This window comes from Colletotrichum godetiae (genome assembly GCF_030913485.1).
Source record: "Colletotrichum godetiae strain CBS 193.32 chromosome Unknown BDP55scaffold_7, whole genome shotgun sequence".
Classification (NCBI taxonomy): domain Eukaryota; kingdom Fungi; phylum Ascomycota; class Sordariomycetes; order Glomerellales; family Glomerellaceae; genus Colletotrichum; species Colletotrichum godetiae.
In genome coordinates this window covers 98,391-112,687 of record NW_026851255.1, presented here as the reverse complement: position 1 = coordinate 112,687, position 14,297 = coordinate 98,391, and the positions used below count along the sequence as shown (strand labels likewise).

Genomic DNA, 14,297 nt, shown 5'->3' with positions numbered 1-14,297 from the left:
GTTACCGTCAGTGAAACATGGAGCTGTACAAGCCAACTCTATAGGCGAGTTGATTTAACAAGGCAACAGAGATCCAGGAAACTTGTATCGGCTCTGACTTGTCCCCAAGTCTCCTGATTGCTTACGTCCGCTCTCGATCCCAAGTTCATGGTGCATACGTTTGCGTGCTCCAAACCTTGAATGAGGGGAAGTACGGCGGCGTTGCCTTGTCTGATACAACGTGGCGCGTGGTTTTCTTGCGAAGGATCCTCGACGGCTCGACTCTTTCGGGACGACTCTGCATTAGCTGAATAACCGGGATGGTCAGCGAGACTGAAAAGGCCGGCATGCAGCTGCTGTGGTGCCATGGAGAAGATAGTACATTAGTCTCTGCATATGCCGCCGGTACCCCTCCGCCCGTCACTCCGCATCGTCCTTGTACCGTACCGCAGCATACCATCCAAACCTGCGGTTATTCGGGACGGCGTCCAGTGGCTGAGTTCTTATGGGATATAGTTCAGAAAGGACCCCTAGAATGACCGCGTGAACGTTGTCGAAGGTTGATTTAGTGCTTGGTAAGACGACTTTGTTATACACCTTGGCCCGCGTCTTTGGTGGTGCCAACGGCTCACATCCGTCCCTCCCCGCCTGTCAGGTCGCGGGCTCCTGCAGATCACGATGCCCATCACTGCACCCCTTTGAGCCTCATGGGCGTCCGGATGCGTCTCATGTCGCACGAAGCTTCCGGGGTCCGCTCAGGACGATACCCTGCAGCAAGCCGAAAATTGAGATCCAGCGGCCAGGATTCTTTCGAGCTCGCGTATATTGCAGTTTCCTGTCTGACTTTGACTTGGGAGACATACTTGGCGTATCCACCCAGAAGGTTGAGGGGCCAGCATGTCGCCGAGGAGGGGATAGGACTACCCTCCACCGGGAAACCCGGGTAGCGAAAGCTGTTGACTGACATTGTAACTCTCCTGTCAGTTTTCATTTTCCTCTTCTGCTCTCTGCAAGCCACGTCGATGAAGCAGCCAATCCGCGACATTTGCTTTCGCTGGAAGCATGGGCCACGGTTGAAGTCATGCTTCGCCTCGTGCGGGTGTATAGTATCAAGTGGGTTAGGAGTAGGGCGCTCCAAGGCGAGGGTCATTGACTTTTCTACATCCATATGAGAATCTGCCGTAATTAGCAGTCTGCTTGCAGTAAGCATGCATCTTGCAACCATTTCGATGTTCTTGTGAAGATGATCCTGCAAGTGTGCAAGGCAGACGTAGGCAACTAGAAGACCTTGGGTGGTTTCCAGAAGCCGACGGTCCGACCTCGAAAGTATAAAGAGGACCCTCTCGCAACTCTTTGCTGAACTTGGCTTGCCCATTTCGAATCACAAAAAAACATCCAGCAGTACGACTCGGGCTTCTGCCAGATTTCAGTACCAACAACTCTCAGCTGTTCCGGGAACACTCTCAGGCTCGAACGTCTCCGAAGAATCATTCAGTATGGACCGATACCCCTGCGTCAACAGATACAAGCACGGCGTCGACTGCCCTGGTTGGGTCAACGTCCATGGAGCACGTTGCGAAGATTGTGTCGTCGTGAGTCAAAGAGGAACCATGCATATGGAAACAACGTCTGACAAACTCTCAGTACAACCGGTAGATCGTCAACTCCGAGTCGGTTCAAAGCTCACCCCGTCATGCTCGACGAAGTATGGATATTCCAGAAATAGAGCCGCAATAAGGCCACAAAGTCTGCCACCACCGAGTGTGGGCCCGAATGGACGGTCTCGACCATTGTCTAGGCTGTCGCAAAGCCGATGGAACAGACTAGGCGATCGGCAATTGACAGGACGGCGTAGACGCAGGCGTGGCAGGTCTCAAGCAAGGCCTTCGGCCAGTCTGAATTTTTCCTAGTAAATTTTGGCATCGACAGGAGTTTCCAATGCTTGAAAGCATAATGAGTGGTCATCAGTAGCCAGCAATAAACGCTCTTTCTCTTGGATGTTTCTCGGATCGACGAGACTAATGCAAATGTGTATGCCTGATCCGGCGTGTGGCTGATTGTTTCCATGTCGAACATGAGTCGGGAAAAAAGCCATGTGGTACCGCCCGAGGATATGCTCAATAGTGCAGGCCTTTCCTAGCGGTCCGCGACCTGTCAAGTCGGCCTTGTACCGATAAAGCAGTGCCAGAGGACTGGTGTCGGGGACATTGGCCCTCTGGAAGCTAGGTGAGACCGATTGAAACTCCTACTAACGGCCAAGAGCAACAGCAGCAGCTCGCCACTCTGTGGCAACGACCAGGACAAGGCATGCGCGCAGGCACTGGGGTGCGGCCTTGCATGGGCAACGATCGTGGCCGTGATCCTGGCCCTACGATTGTGGAGTGAGAGGGTCTTGATTGGACAGACAAGAACTACTCCAATACCGCAAAGACAGCCAATGCCATGGGCCCAGGTTCGCGGGTAAGCGGGGTTCTGGAATCGGATGTCGTCTCTCAAGTCGGAAATAGGCGGCGTCGGTGTCAGCAGGGCCGGGGTCAGCGCATCCCGTTGCGACTCGAGCAAAACGGACATCAGCGGTCAACGGGCGCCTGCATTGGCCCGACTCGAGCCTTGCGAATGGGTAACCAAATCGCCAGTGAAACCATAACCAACGTTCGCGGCGGGTGGGCACTACCCAAGACGAGTGGGTGGTAATAGGTAGGTAGGTAGCAGGCGAAGGATCCCAACTCATGCCGGCAGGCTAGCAAAGCCAGGGTCTTCGCCTGGGAACCATGAATTGCACAGCAAGTTGTCGTTGTCGTCTACCAATACAAGCCGAGGCTGGTGCCGAATTCGGCAAGTTTGTACGACTCGAGCTCAGTTGGGCTGGTCCGGCTGGATGATCTCATCAGAGCACCTGCAGCGGAAGCTCGGTGGCGTGTATCTCGTGGCAAAGGGTTGAACGGTGAGGCAAGTCATTCGATGGCATGACCGTGTGTGTTAGAAGTCGGCCTGCCGATGGGATATGCTCAATGGCCAAGACGTGATTGGAGATGGCCGACCAGTGAACGAGTCTGCTCGTGAAAGAAACTTTGCCTCCGAGGCTACCGCTTTTCTTTTCTTTTCTTTCCTTGCCGTCGTCGCAATGGTCATGCTGATGCTCGTTAGCTTGCTGGCCTCTAACGCAGCTGCAGTATATGCGAGCGATGTCCGAGGTTATTGGTGTGGCGAACAAGTCATGGATTGTGACAGATCGCCTGCCTCATGCTGATGCTAGAGAAGATGGCAAGGCAAGGCATGGACGACGATTCGGGGCTAAAAACGGGTTTGTGTTGGCCGTTTCGACGTCAGGCATTGTTGTTGGTGTTGGTGTTGGATTGGAGTTGGAGTTGGGCAGTGGACAAGAACTGCACTGCATCCATGGATGACAGAAATGCAATAAGACGACAAGGATAGGGCGGCACGGAAGGTGCCAAGCTCACTCCTCAGGATGCTTGCTATCTGTGGCCTCAGGTACTATTGTCTTAAACCCGTATCCATTTCGGAAACTGTTAGTGAGTCTTGCTTCCTTGTTACGCTTACGTCTCGGTCTCGCTTGCCCTTTGAGAGTTGGAGATTAGAGATATCAAGGGGCAAATTTGCGCGTAGACGAGAGACAAGCGAGCGCTATGCATTGTGAGACCTGCCCACCGATATCACCTGCCTTCTGAATCAGAAAGACTACCTTGGTATCTGAGGAGGCGCTTGCAGCCCGTTGACCATGCATATCAGAAAAAAATAACGCTTGAGAAGAGCAGAGCGACTCATAACAGTAGGGAAGCCATCTAGTCATGCCAAGACATGATGTTCATGAACAGCAAAGACTAGAGTAAGCCGATCGCTACCGACTTAGGTAAGTCGACTAGCGATATGTCACTGGATGCGCCAGGTGGCCAGATACCTGTAGAAGGGCGGACCTTGGGGGCTGCTTCTTCCTTCACACTCAAGGCGGTAACACTGTTATGGTGACACAAGCAGGGGTATGTATTCATGTACGGATGCTAATGCAGTGAGGGACCGACAGCGACGAAAGGGACGAAAGGGATGGACAGCAACAATTATGCGCTCAAGTCCGACGACTCTGTCAGACTGTAGGTGCTCAGGTGCTGTACTGTACTGGGTCTCTTTGGTATCAGTGACGCTGTATCGGCATCGCCTTGATGCGCACAGCCAGCGCCATTCCGCTTTCAAGTTCTCAACTGACATCGTCAACAGTGACGAGCAAGGATGCTGGAGAAGACCCTCAAGTGCGGCTTGGATAGCTCCGCAAGATAATCGACTCGCGCAAGCTACAAGTTACAACTACCCACCACCACCCAGCAGGCAGAGACCGAACAGGGAAGGGGGTTGCAAGGGCAGGTCGTAACTGGGCTTGCTGGGCTTGGCCAAGCCACAAAAGAACGCAACGGGGGTTCATTCGAGGAAGGGGGGGTCAGGAGCCGGGTCCGGTGGAGGGTGATGGACGTGGTAGACTGGTCTGGAGAGGTCCTGGACTAGAGACTTTGTGGTGGTTGTTGGTGGTTGTTGGTGGTTTGTTTCAACGTTTCCTGGGAAAGAAACGACGAGACGGAACGGTGGAACTGTGAAGTTGAGGTGACACAGACCACATGCGGCCGGGTGGGGTCGGCAACCCGGACCCGCAATGTCAACGGAGCTCACAATTGGACCGAGATTCCTGGACCCCTCCGTAACCTCTTTCTCCCTCCCAAGTTTCCCATTTTCCCACACACACACAATCCGTACATTTCTATAACAGTACACGGCAGCACGCGCAACCAACGCAAGGCCCCCGGAACCCGCCCTTTCGGTTGCGACCTGATATCCCTTTTCCGTCAAGCATTTGCTCCCCTCCCCTCCACTCCCTCGCCGTACCTTTTGTTCAACCACACCCCCCCCCCCCTTGCGCGCATCTCGTCTGGTCTGGGCGCGACCGTTAGGAAATGGTTCCACGCCCGGTACCCGCCTTTCCGTAAGGCGGGGCCCATTGGTGGTATCTGTGTGTACGTGTGTATCCGTACGAAGGTACGGTTGTGTACCTTTCCATCAAAGGTACCGTACCCAGACATTGTCAAATTGTATGGTATGTACATGGCAAAACCAGGACCCCGGGTGGCGGCCAAGCATTCTCTTTCTTTCTCTCTTAATCTTACCCGCAAACCACGTACTTGAATCGCGATAAGGTCAGGTGGGACGTCAAGATGCGGTGAACTTTTACGCAGTACAGACAGCCATGTCAGCGCGCGTTGTGGCTGTGATAGATCATAAGGGGAAAGAAAGGGAGGTGAAGGGGGGCGGGCTACGCGTGCGCGGGGCCACGATACTGTGCGGCCACGAGGCAGAGGCGAAAGGTGAGGTGAGATGCGCGCGATGACCAGCAGCCACTTGACGCTATCGATGACGGCAACGTCGTTTTCGTTTCTATACGAGGCGGGCTTCGTTCGCATTGCGGTCTACGTGTACGCGATGGATGGTGCCTTATGGATGGAAGGCACCATACATCTAACAGTCTACAGTCTACCAGATGACTAACATGACTCTCTCTCTCTCTCTCGATGGGAGTCTGGACAGGCAAAAGGGAATGGACGAGGTATCCGGACTCCGCCTCCTTCACAATCTCATCTGATGTCAAACCCTACGTACATCTTTCAATCCAACCTATGACATCCTATCCCGCCCCAACCTGGACGGAAAGGTCTCTCCACCTTTTTTGTCGTCTACAGTTGCCCTCAATTACCCAGCTGATGCTTGTCAGCCTCTTTTTCTTTTTACCGCCTGACTAATCTCATTCCACTGACATAATAGAATCGCGTCGGTGGAGGTGGCGGCGATATGCGAGGCCGTTTATCCTGCTTCCACATTGGTCTTTTCCCCTCGTCCCGAATCAACTCCCCCGGGATTACAAGTGGATTTTATCGGCCCGGAGCATATGGCCCGAGGCATCTCGCTCGGAATGGATAATGCTGCTTTTCATCCTCAAAGCAGCTATCGCTTCTCTGGGCTGGACTGGACGCGCCTTCAATCCCTTTCGGGCGTCTTTCCCCTCTTTCACATGTGGCTCGCCGAGGAAAAAAAAAAGGATATCGGGTAAAAGTGACCTCGGCGCAAAGAAAACCAACATCGTATTACTGTATTATACGCAGCCTCGCCAATGTTTAGTAATAAAATAAAAAAAACCAGGTATTCGCTGGCACGTAGGTCAGCAGAGTGTCGAGGGTTTGTTTCCATGGATTGAGAGAGTTGCGCGTGCACCTTCATTGGTTCTGTTATGAGAATGGGGGCGACATATAGCCAAAGGAGGAGTAAGGGAGTAAGCATCAGCTACGCATGGGTCTATAGGGAGGCATACAAGAGGCAAAAGGAAACGATATCCTAGAGGGTGTCGCATGTATGTCTATGGAGTTTGTATGCATGCACGTATATGTGCGTTGGTTCGACCTACAGGCCCGCAGGACTCTTACCACGGAAATGCGAATCACACGACGGCGCAAAGTTGCAGCCTGGAAGGCCCTGGAAGGGTTCCCTCTCAGGCAGTGACAGATAGCCTGATGCTTAGTCGTCGGACTCTCGCACAAAAACCATGCGGGTCTCGATCCGTCCACTCAACTAGCACCGTTTTCCTCCTAACCGGGACTTCGAAAAAAAATCTGCAGCTCCTCGGCCGGGCCGTGGAACATGTGCCATACGGCTGGTAGAACTGTCCCCTCACATCGCCCGGCTTGAAGTCCGAAGAGTGCTACTGGCGGCAGACTGACGTTTACGGCCACTCCTTCAGCTTGACTTGGGGGGAAAGACAGGCCTGCGCTCGTGTCATGATGGTGCATATCCCAAAGAAAGAAAGGCCTAGACCGCAACATGATGAAACCAGAATTCTTGATCTTGAAACATTACTCGTGTTCGTTTCTCTCTCTCTTTCTTTCTTACCGCTACAAGAAGGCAGCCAAACTCATACCACACATGACGACGGCCACCGCCCAAGTGCTCGGTGGCGCCAGAGATCCAGCTGCGTTGCCCAAGCCAAACGGCAGACCCTGCGTCTTGAAGGTGACGTTCTGCGGGATGGTGGCATTATAACACTGCCCATTAACGATATCCAAATTTGTCAGGTCATCCGGCACCCTGAAGAACATGTAGTTGTTTTGAGGGATGCCTTCGAAGCCCGCGGTATTATAAGGGAACTTGTTGCCAGAGTCAGTGGCACTGGTGTTTCGCAAGAAAATGCACTGGACTTGACCCGGGTAGTCCTTGTACAACGCGGGGTATGCCTTCATGACATCGGAGTTGGTCGTATCAGCTACCAAGACGAACTTTCGCTGCGGGAAAGTCTGGAAAATCTTATCGAGCAGGAATCTTCGAATGGACAGCGTCGCTGAAACGTCAGAGAAGTTGAGAGGACGAGTATCGAAGCTGCCCAAGGGGTACGTCTTGTAGATGAACTCCATGTAGTTGCGTGTGACCTGCTCGGGGGTCGTAGTCAAGTAATGGAAGTGGAAATCAGGAATGGACGCAGACCAGTTGGCGTAGATCTGGGGCATATTCTCCCACTGCGTGAAAGGGCGCGCAAAGGAGTTGAGCAGACCCTCCTTAGGCTCATAGATCTTGGTCACACGGAGAATATCGTCAATGTCAGAGATGATGGTGAAACCCGTGGGAGGGACAAGATACGCTGTCGCGTTGCCCGTCAATGTGCCGTTGGCGTACATGTTGAGAGTCTGGATCGATGATGTGGCATTGCCTGGCAACATGTGGCCGCCAGTCGAGCCTGTGGTGTTTTGCAACTTGACAAATGCGTCAAAGTCACCTTCGGCTGTTGTCAAGTAGGGCAAGTTGATCGATTGTGCGCCGCCGCGAGCATTGACGGCTCCTCCGCTGGCTCCGGGTCTCACGGTAACATCGTTGACAAAGTTCATCGTGACGTTTTGGTCATCTTGCTGTACGACGAAAATGGACTCGGTGACATTGCGAGCCTGGGCTTGTTGGTCGGCCGGTAGATCTTTGATGTCGACATCGATGAGGAAAACATTGGCCAAGTCGTCGACCTTGGACTGGCTAATATTGGGCTGTTTGAAGACGTTGCCGTGAATGCGGACATTCCAGCCTTCGTCGGTCCAGTTTCCGTAGGCCCTGCAAACCCCAAGATTAGTTCGTGTAAACAACCCCATTGATATTGAAGTCGGTACTCACGGCAGATTCAGAATCTGGGTAGGCTTTGCATCAAGGTCACCATCGCTTATACCAAGAGTACTGAGGACCGCGGTGCCAGTGGGGAAGCCCTGGAAGAATGCAGGGATGCCAGAAGCGACCCACGAGGAGGCATCGCCGATAATACTATGGACGTAGCTGTCGATGTCGTCCGTCAAGCTAGGCTCTCTCTTCACACGCGTCGGCGGGGTTGTGATCATGGGATGGGCGGGATCGACTGGTGCAGGTGCAGGTGCAGCCAGAATGGCTGGGAGGATCGCCAGAGGCAGCAGAGCTGTACGCAACAGGGCCATGGCGGAACGAGATTGTGGTTTGTGTGATGTTGTTGTGATAGAGAACAGCGTTTGGAAGTGACGATGATGTCAGTCCCGAGCGTTGACAGCGACTCGATATGTAACAATAGCAACAATGAACACGCAATGCCTCGAGGCACCAGCCCAGAACCAGCAAACAAAAATCGGCTTCTGAGGTTGTCCGGAAGAAACGGCTGTGGCGCGAAGAGGAGAAAGAGGAAAAGGGTGGGAGAAATGTCAGGATCGACGGTCGTTGTCTCCCGGCTAGTCTTTTTGGGCGTGCTGGCCGTGCTGGCCGTGCTTAATTAGCAAAGCCCATTGTTTCTCCTGTCCCAGATTCCTAGTTGAGTTGGCTGTGAGATGACCCTGTTCTGGTTAGCTTGCAGATTGTGACGTCAAGAGGCTGGGAAGAGGCATAGTCCGGGATTGACACATTGGTGGGTTTCAGATCTACGACGGGGCAGCGAATCAAGCTTCTTAGGTGGGGCTGCAAGCACATGCTCTAGCGAATAGCTTCGCGTAACCTACGGGAACATTTGGGGTGCCCCTTGGTCAGATAAAATGCTTCTCTTCGGGCAGTGCGTCTGTTTCAAGGATTGCCTGTGAAGCTTCTGCTGTGATATTTCGACAACTTTTTGAATTGAGGCATGTGCGCCGTGTTCTAGGCCAATCTTCTGTTTCTTGTGGTCAACCATCAAACCCCGAAGCGCACAGCATCCACCAACTGTCATTTCAACTGCTTTGCCATCCAGTGCATCCACTCCTTGCCCATCCGCCCGCTACCTGAGCCATGTTAGCACCCATATCAAGTGATTCTTGGGGGAACTTGGTAAGACTTATCCCCAGTCGCTAGGGGGTTGCCAATCTCGCCATTTCTGGAAAGATGGCAACCAGGACTGCCGCCCATAGGCCTGCCCTTTTTTGTCCAACGAGCGCCGAGGCTCACGGTGGCAGGGGATAGGCCAGCAATTTGGGTCTTTCACGATCCCGGTCAAGCACAAAACTTTGACTCCAACACGAGATGGGTCCCGGCATCGCTTCAGACCTGTTCAGCCAGTCTGGCCCTTCCACCCGGAGCCTTTGCGTGCGTGTCGCCTGAGCTGTCTCCCGCTTATGAGCCACAGCCTTCACTTACACAGCCATCCGGAGTTCGGCGAATTGGATCCCAGTCTGCGTACTCTCGAGCACTCGAAGAAGCTCTCTCTGTTTGAATCGCACGACCTCCTTGGACTAGTTTTTGTTTCCTCTCCTTGCTCGCAAGACGCAGTGGAGGGCATTCCGCGCGGACAAAAAACATCCATGAAAAATCGCGCTCTCATCCGGTGCTTCTCGCTGGGGCGAGATCACCGGGCAAGTGTTGATTCCCAGTGGGATCAACGTGGACTTGGCGTCCTCCAATGCCATGGGACAGAACTCACGACCGGAGGCTGATGCGCCTGGCCAGATCACATGCGGACATGTCACATCCGTGGCAATTGCCGTGGGTGTGGCTCGGAGAGAAGCCGACTGGCTGCCGAGTCCGATACTGGCAACTTCTTAGCTGCGAACTGAGTCCGGGGGTGGTGTACTGGACAAGTGGGTACCGAGAGCTGAGCGTGGCGATGGGATTCGTCAGATCGAAAAGTTTCTGTTCGTAGGCCTGGAAACATCGCAGTACTGTGGTACGACCCGGCGAGTCGAGTCCAAGGCAGATTGTGGGTGGATTGAAACTTCGATGTTGACCGTTCGTGGCAAACGCAATGCTCCTACCACTTGTCCGTAGCAACACCCCAGGATAGCAGCTTGTTGCCAACTCGACCCTGCAAGCCATGTCTGCCATCTTCTCCGGGCGACCTATTCTTGGCCAGAGTTCTGGTTCCAGCGGATAGGTCCTGACGAGCGGCCTCGGACCAGAGGCTCTTACCCATACGACTCATAGTAACCCCCTTTCGCGCACCAAATGATGACTGGAATGTGTTCCCTGCCAGTCCATCCACCGCGGTCCTCGAGCACGATACCACTTTTCAGCGGCGTTACATCGAGAACCAGGGCGGATTTAAAAGACAGGTTCGACGACTGCGGGCGCAAGACTTGAACCAAAAGAATACTTAGGGTTAAGTTCCGAAGCTCATTCTCTCAGCTGGACTGAATTGTCTGGTGTAGACAACCATAGGCCATGATGATTCCATCCGCGGCAAGCTCAATGTCCTGATGCAGGCTGAGGTGCGACGCATCACGGGCTGTCAGGCCTAAATGAGAGGTCTACGATAGACATTCCGAGGAAAATGAGAGTCGGAGAACTGAGAGAGAGGTGTCGTGCAAAGGCGAGCCCTTGTCCAGAGACAGTGAACGTCGGGCGAGAGGGCTTCCTTTTGCCGACTGCGGCGAGGCGCATGCAGCTGCTTTCCAATGTCGTATCTCGAATGGTTCTCTGGAAGCTGCATATCCGGCGGTGATTCTTGCTGTCGAAGACGCGCCACGCTAGGTTTTTCAGCAGGTGTTGAGAAGGAACCAAGCTGTAAGGGTGAGGTGGAAATCTGAGGTCGCGCTGGATACAGGCGAAGGGGAAGGAGCGCTGACACGTCGCGTCCAATTTGAGGTGTGTTCGCGCACGCGGAGGCACGTGACATCGCCATGGAATTGACAGAACAGTGAGAAAATTCGCCACACTGTATACATCTCTTTCGGTCCTCAAAGCTGAATTACTAAAGCAAGTGTAAGCCCACGATCTTCAACTCTGCATCCAGCAACGATGGAACCGAACACACCCGAAAAGGACCCTCGCTCCAAATTAGCTGACGAAGTTCTCAGCGTCGGTAAGCGGGCGTTCGATCCATCATCCGACGCTGCTTCTCGAGCAGCCGCTCAAGAAGACTTTCAAAAGCTCATCGACGGGTACGTGGGTGCTGTGCGGCACCATATCAGGCGAATCCTTCTGACGGAGGTACTAGGAACGGCTCTTGGAATTTGCTCCCTGTCTTGAACGCCTTGATCAAGCCGAAAATCGCGCCAGCATGGCTACGTCCGGAGCTCATGAAGATACTGATCCTGGTTCCCCTTCGGCCTGACGGCGTGAGGGGAACCATGGAGTTCATCTTCTCAGTGCACCCGAGCAGCACCCTCAAAGTATCTGAGGCAGCCACTCCCCAGAAACGGGGCGCCAACATCACGCAGGAGGCCATGGCCGTGGTCACCCGCATTCTCACTTCCCCACCAGCAATTGTATCACCTGAAAATTGGTTCTCAAAGGTTGCGCCCCAGTTGATCGTGCTGTTGGATGGAACCGAAGGCGCAGAGCTCAGTGTAGCAGCGGCACAGATTATTATGTTTGGGGTACTGGGAAGAAAGCAGTTTGGCGCGCCTGGTAACAACTGTGCTTTCACTCAGAAACCAGGAGCCATGCTGACGCTGCTTTAGGAACACCCGGTTGGAATGTCTTCGTTGAGCCTCTCTTGCACAACTTGGATCCATCTCGCGACAGCAAAAGTGCTACGCCCCACATCAAAGCTGAAGAAACCGAGATTGTTGATTTAAGTAAAAAGGCCGTCCTGGTTACTGCCGACGACCTCTTCGTAACACTGCGCCGCATGTCATCGATGATAAACTCCACACCGTACCCAGCACAGACCAAAAGAATCCTTGACCCGGTTCTCGCGCAGCTCTGGGCTCTTTCATGTCAGAGTAAGGGCAACAAAAGGACCGAGGACCGATACTCGAAGACCTCGAGATCATTGCTTCATACGTTTCTGAAACTGAGTGTTTCGGTGTCGAAGCTACATGAGGTTGTCGAAAATTTGCTGTATCAAGGAGAGTATACGAAAATGCCACAGTGGCGGTATCAGTCAACCCCTGATGGTGACCTTCAAATATGTGCCATCCCGCTTGGCCAGGGATCACAGTTGCCAGAACTCGACTGGGCCGAAATCCAGACTCGCTCCGAAGCCCTTATACGTCTCTTGACGGCGAGTTGCACACCAGAAGAGACATCGACATTCTTTCTGGAACTCCTCGGCCGATGGTTCCAGTCAACAGTCACAGCCCGAAGGCCAGAGATTCTCGCCAAAATGGAAGACAGCCAGGCTCAGGATGATATCAAGCAACTACTCGAGATTACAATCTTGCAGAAAATGCTTGAACAAATCCCAGACAAGCTGATCAGTCGTGTAACGCAAGTCACGGAGCTTGTGGCTCAGATCCTGGATCCCAGCGGCCTCCAGGACCAGTCTGACGATATCATCGCGGTTGCTTTAAGCTTGTTCAACTTAGTCATCACAGCCCCGAGCTTCAAAAAGTCAAGTCTGAAAGCTGAGGTTCTACAAGCTCTTGAAACATCCCTTGCCAAACTTGGCGCGGCGGGACGCCCTGAGGTTTCCCCTACGGCCAAGAACCTAACGCTCTTGCTGAGATACCGTGAGGCTATCGATCCCACAGAGGAGGGTGCATTTGTGCCCAGCGATAAGCAGATTGAGGACAGGAGAACGTACAAGCTTGCGCTGGAGTACATCACTCAAGCAGATAATCCTCCGCCGATCCGCTCCGAGGGGATCAATCTTTTATCCGGCCTAGTGGCCTCTGATAGTTCCGTCTTGGACGTACAAGCCACTCTCGTTCTCCTTTCGTCTCTCCTTCAAGACAGCGAGGACTTCATCAATCTCAGGGTTGTGAAGCTTCTTACCCAGCTGGCAAACAAACACCCTAAAGCAACCACACAAGAGATCCTTGAGTATTACTTGGATTCGAAGGAAACATCGTCAACAGATGTTCGTCTGCGCTTCGGAGAGGCCTTGGTTCAAGTGATTGAGCGCCTCGGCGAGACTTTTGCTGGTGACGTTGCGAGGCGCGTGTCTGAAACTTTGCTGTCGATTGCTGGAAGGCGAGGTCATCGACCAAAGACGGAGGCAAAGCAGTCCCGGGAGAAGCGACTGCAGGACATGAAGAAGAAGCAGGCAGAAGACGCCTGGGGAGGAGATGTTCCAGATCTTAGTGATGATATGACCGAAGAAGAGTTGGCCAAGAGCGAGATACTGACCCAGATTGTCGAGGGTTGGGAAAGCAAGAGAGGCAGCGAAGACGTTCGAATGCGAGCATCTGCTCTTTCAATCTTCTCCGTCGGTCTCGAAACCAATATTGCGGGCATTGGGCCGGACCTCGTTTCCATTGCGGTGGATCTCTGCATCAATGTGTTAACGTTGGAGCGAGAAATCGAAAAGGGCATCATTCGGCGTGCAGCAATCTTGGTTGTTCTAGGATTCGTCAAGGCACTTGATTCTGCCAAGCAATCTGGTCGGAAGCTCGGTTTCGGATTAACTGACCAGAGTCGGGAGGATATCACTAGGACCCTGAAGTACGTCGCAGTCACGGACAACGACGGTCTAGTCCAGCAGCACGCTCGAGATGTGATTGAGAGTTTGGAGAATTGGCAATTGTCTTCAATGGTCGCTTCGGGAGTCAATACCGGAGAACCAAGCATTGGACGATTGGCAGGCTTGACCATTGACCAAAACCGATCACTACCTTCTGTCAATACGAAGCGTCCTAGAATAGAAGAAATTGAGTAGTTTAGTCAGGGGATTCCCAAACTAACTACTCCTTGAACAAAAGGAATAATCACGTGTTGAATGACCTGTTGAGCGGTTCGGACTTGCTCTATCTTAAGACCCTATTCAGAGTTTCGATCAAGTGTTTATTCGATCCGGGCCACACCGGTTAAAATAGTGGGACCGGACACCCGACTTACGGAGCTCACATACGAACATAATACATACTTTAATGAATCACGTGATATCGCGTTATCCGATTACTGCATCGCGCAACAACGATAGGCACTTT

General features: G+C 53.0%; 3 protein-coding genes across 3 annotated transcripts; 1 reads left to right on the top strand and 2 right to left on the bottom strand.

Annotated features, from left to right (window-relative positions):
* Positions 1-505: 505 nt before the first annotated feature.
* On the bottom strand, positions 506-1,743 carry BDP55DRAFT_376045 (uncharacterized protein). The gene has a single exon (XM_060567130.1). It carries the CDS (start codon positions 1,352-1,354, stop codon positions 665-667), a length of 690 nt encoding a protein of 229 aa, XP_060433400.1. The 5' UTR covers positions 1,355-1,743; the 3' UTR covers positions 506-664.
* Positions 1,744-6,920: 5,177 nt separating this feature from the next.
* On the bottom strand, positions 6,921-8,489 carry BDP55DRAFT_725137 (uncharacterized protein; the record flags this gene model as incomplete). The annotated part of the gene is made up of 2 exons (XM_060578976.1): positions 6,921-8,118; positions 8,179-8,489. 2 exons carry the CDS (start codon positions 8,487-8,489, stop codon positions 6,921-6,923), a joined length of 1,509 nt encoding a protein of 502 aa, XP_060433399.1.
* A 2,731-nt stretch (positions 8,490-11,220) lies between these two features.
* On the top strand, positions 11,221-14,026 carry BDP55DRAFT_691195 (uncharacterized protein; the record flags this gene model as incomplete). Its single annotated transcript, XM_060576940.1, has 3 exons — positions 11,221-11,363; positions 11,420-11,832; positions 11,886-14,026. 3 exons carry the CDS (start codon positions 11,221-11,223, stop codon positions 14,024-14,026), a joined length of 2,697 nt encoding a protein of 898 aa, XP_060433398.1.
* Between the last annotated feature and the right edge of the window lie 271 nt (positions 14,027-14,297).

Coding starts and splice junctions, on each gene's coding strand:
- BDP55DRAFT_376045 (XM_060567130.1), bottom strand. CDS start 1,354: ATGGGCAAGCCAAGTTCAGCAAAGAGTTGCGAGAGGGTCCTCTTTATA.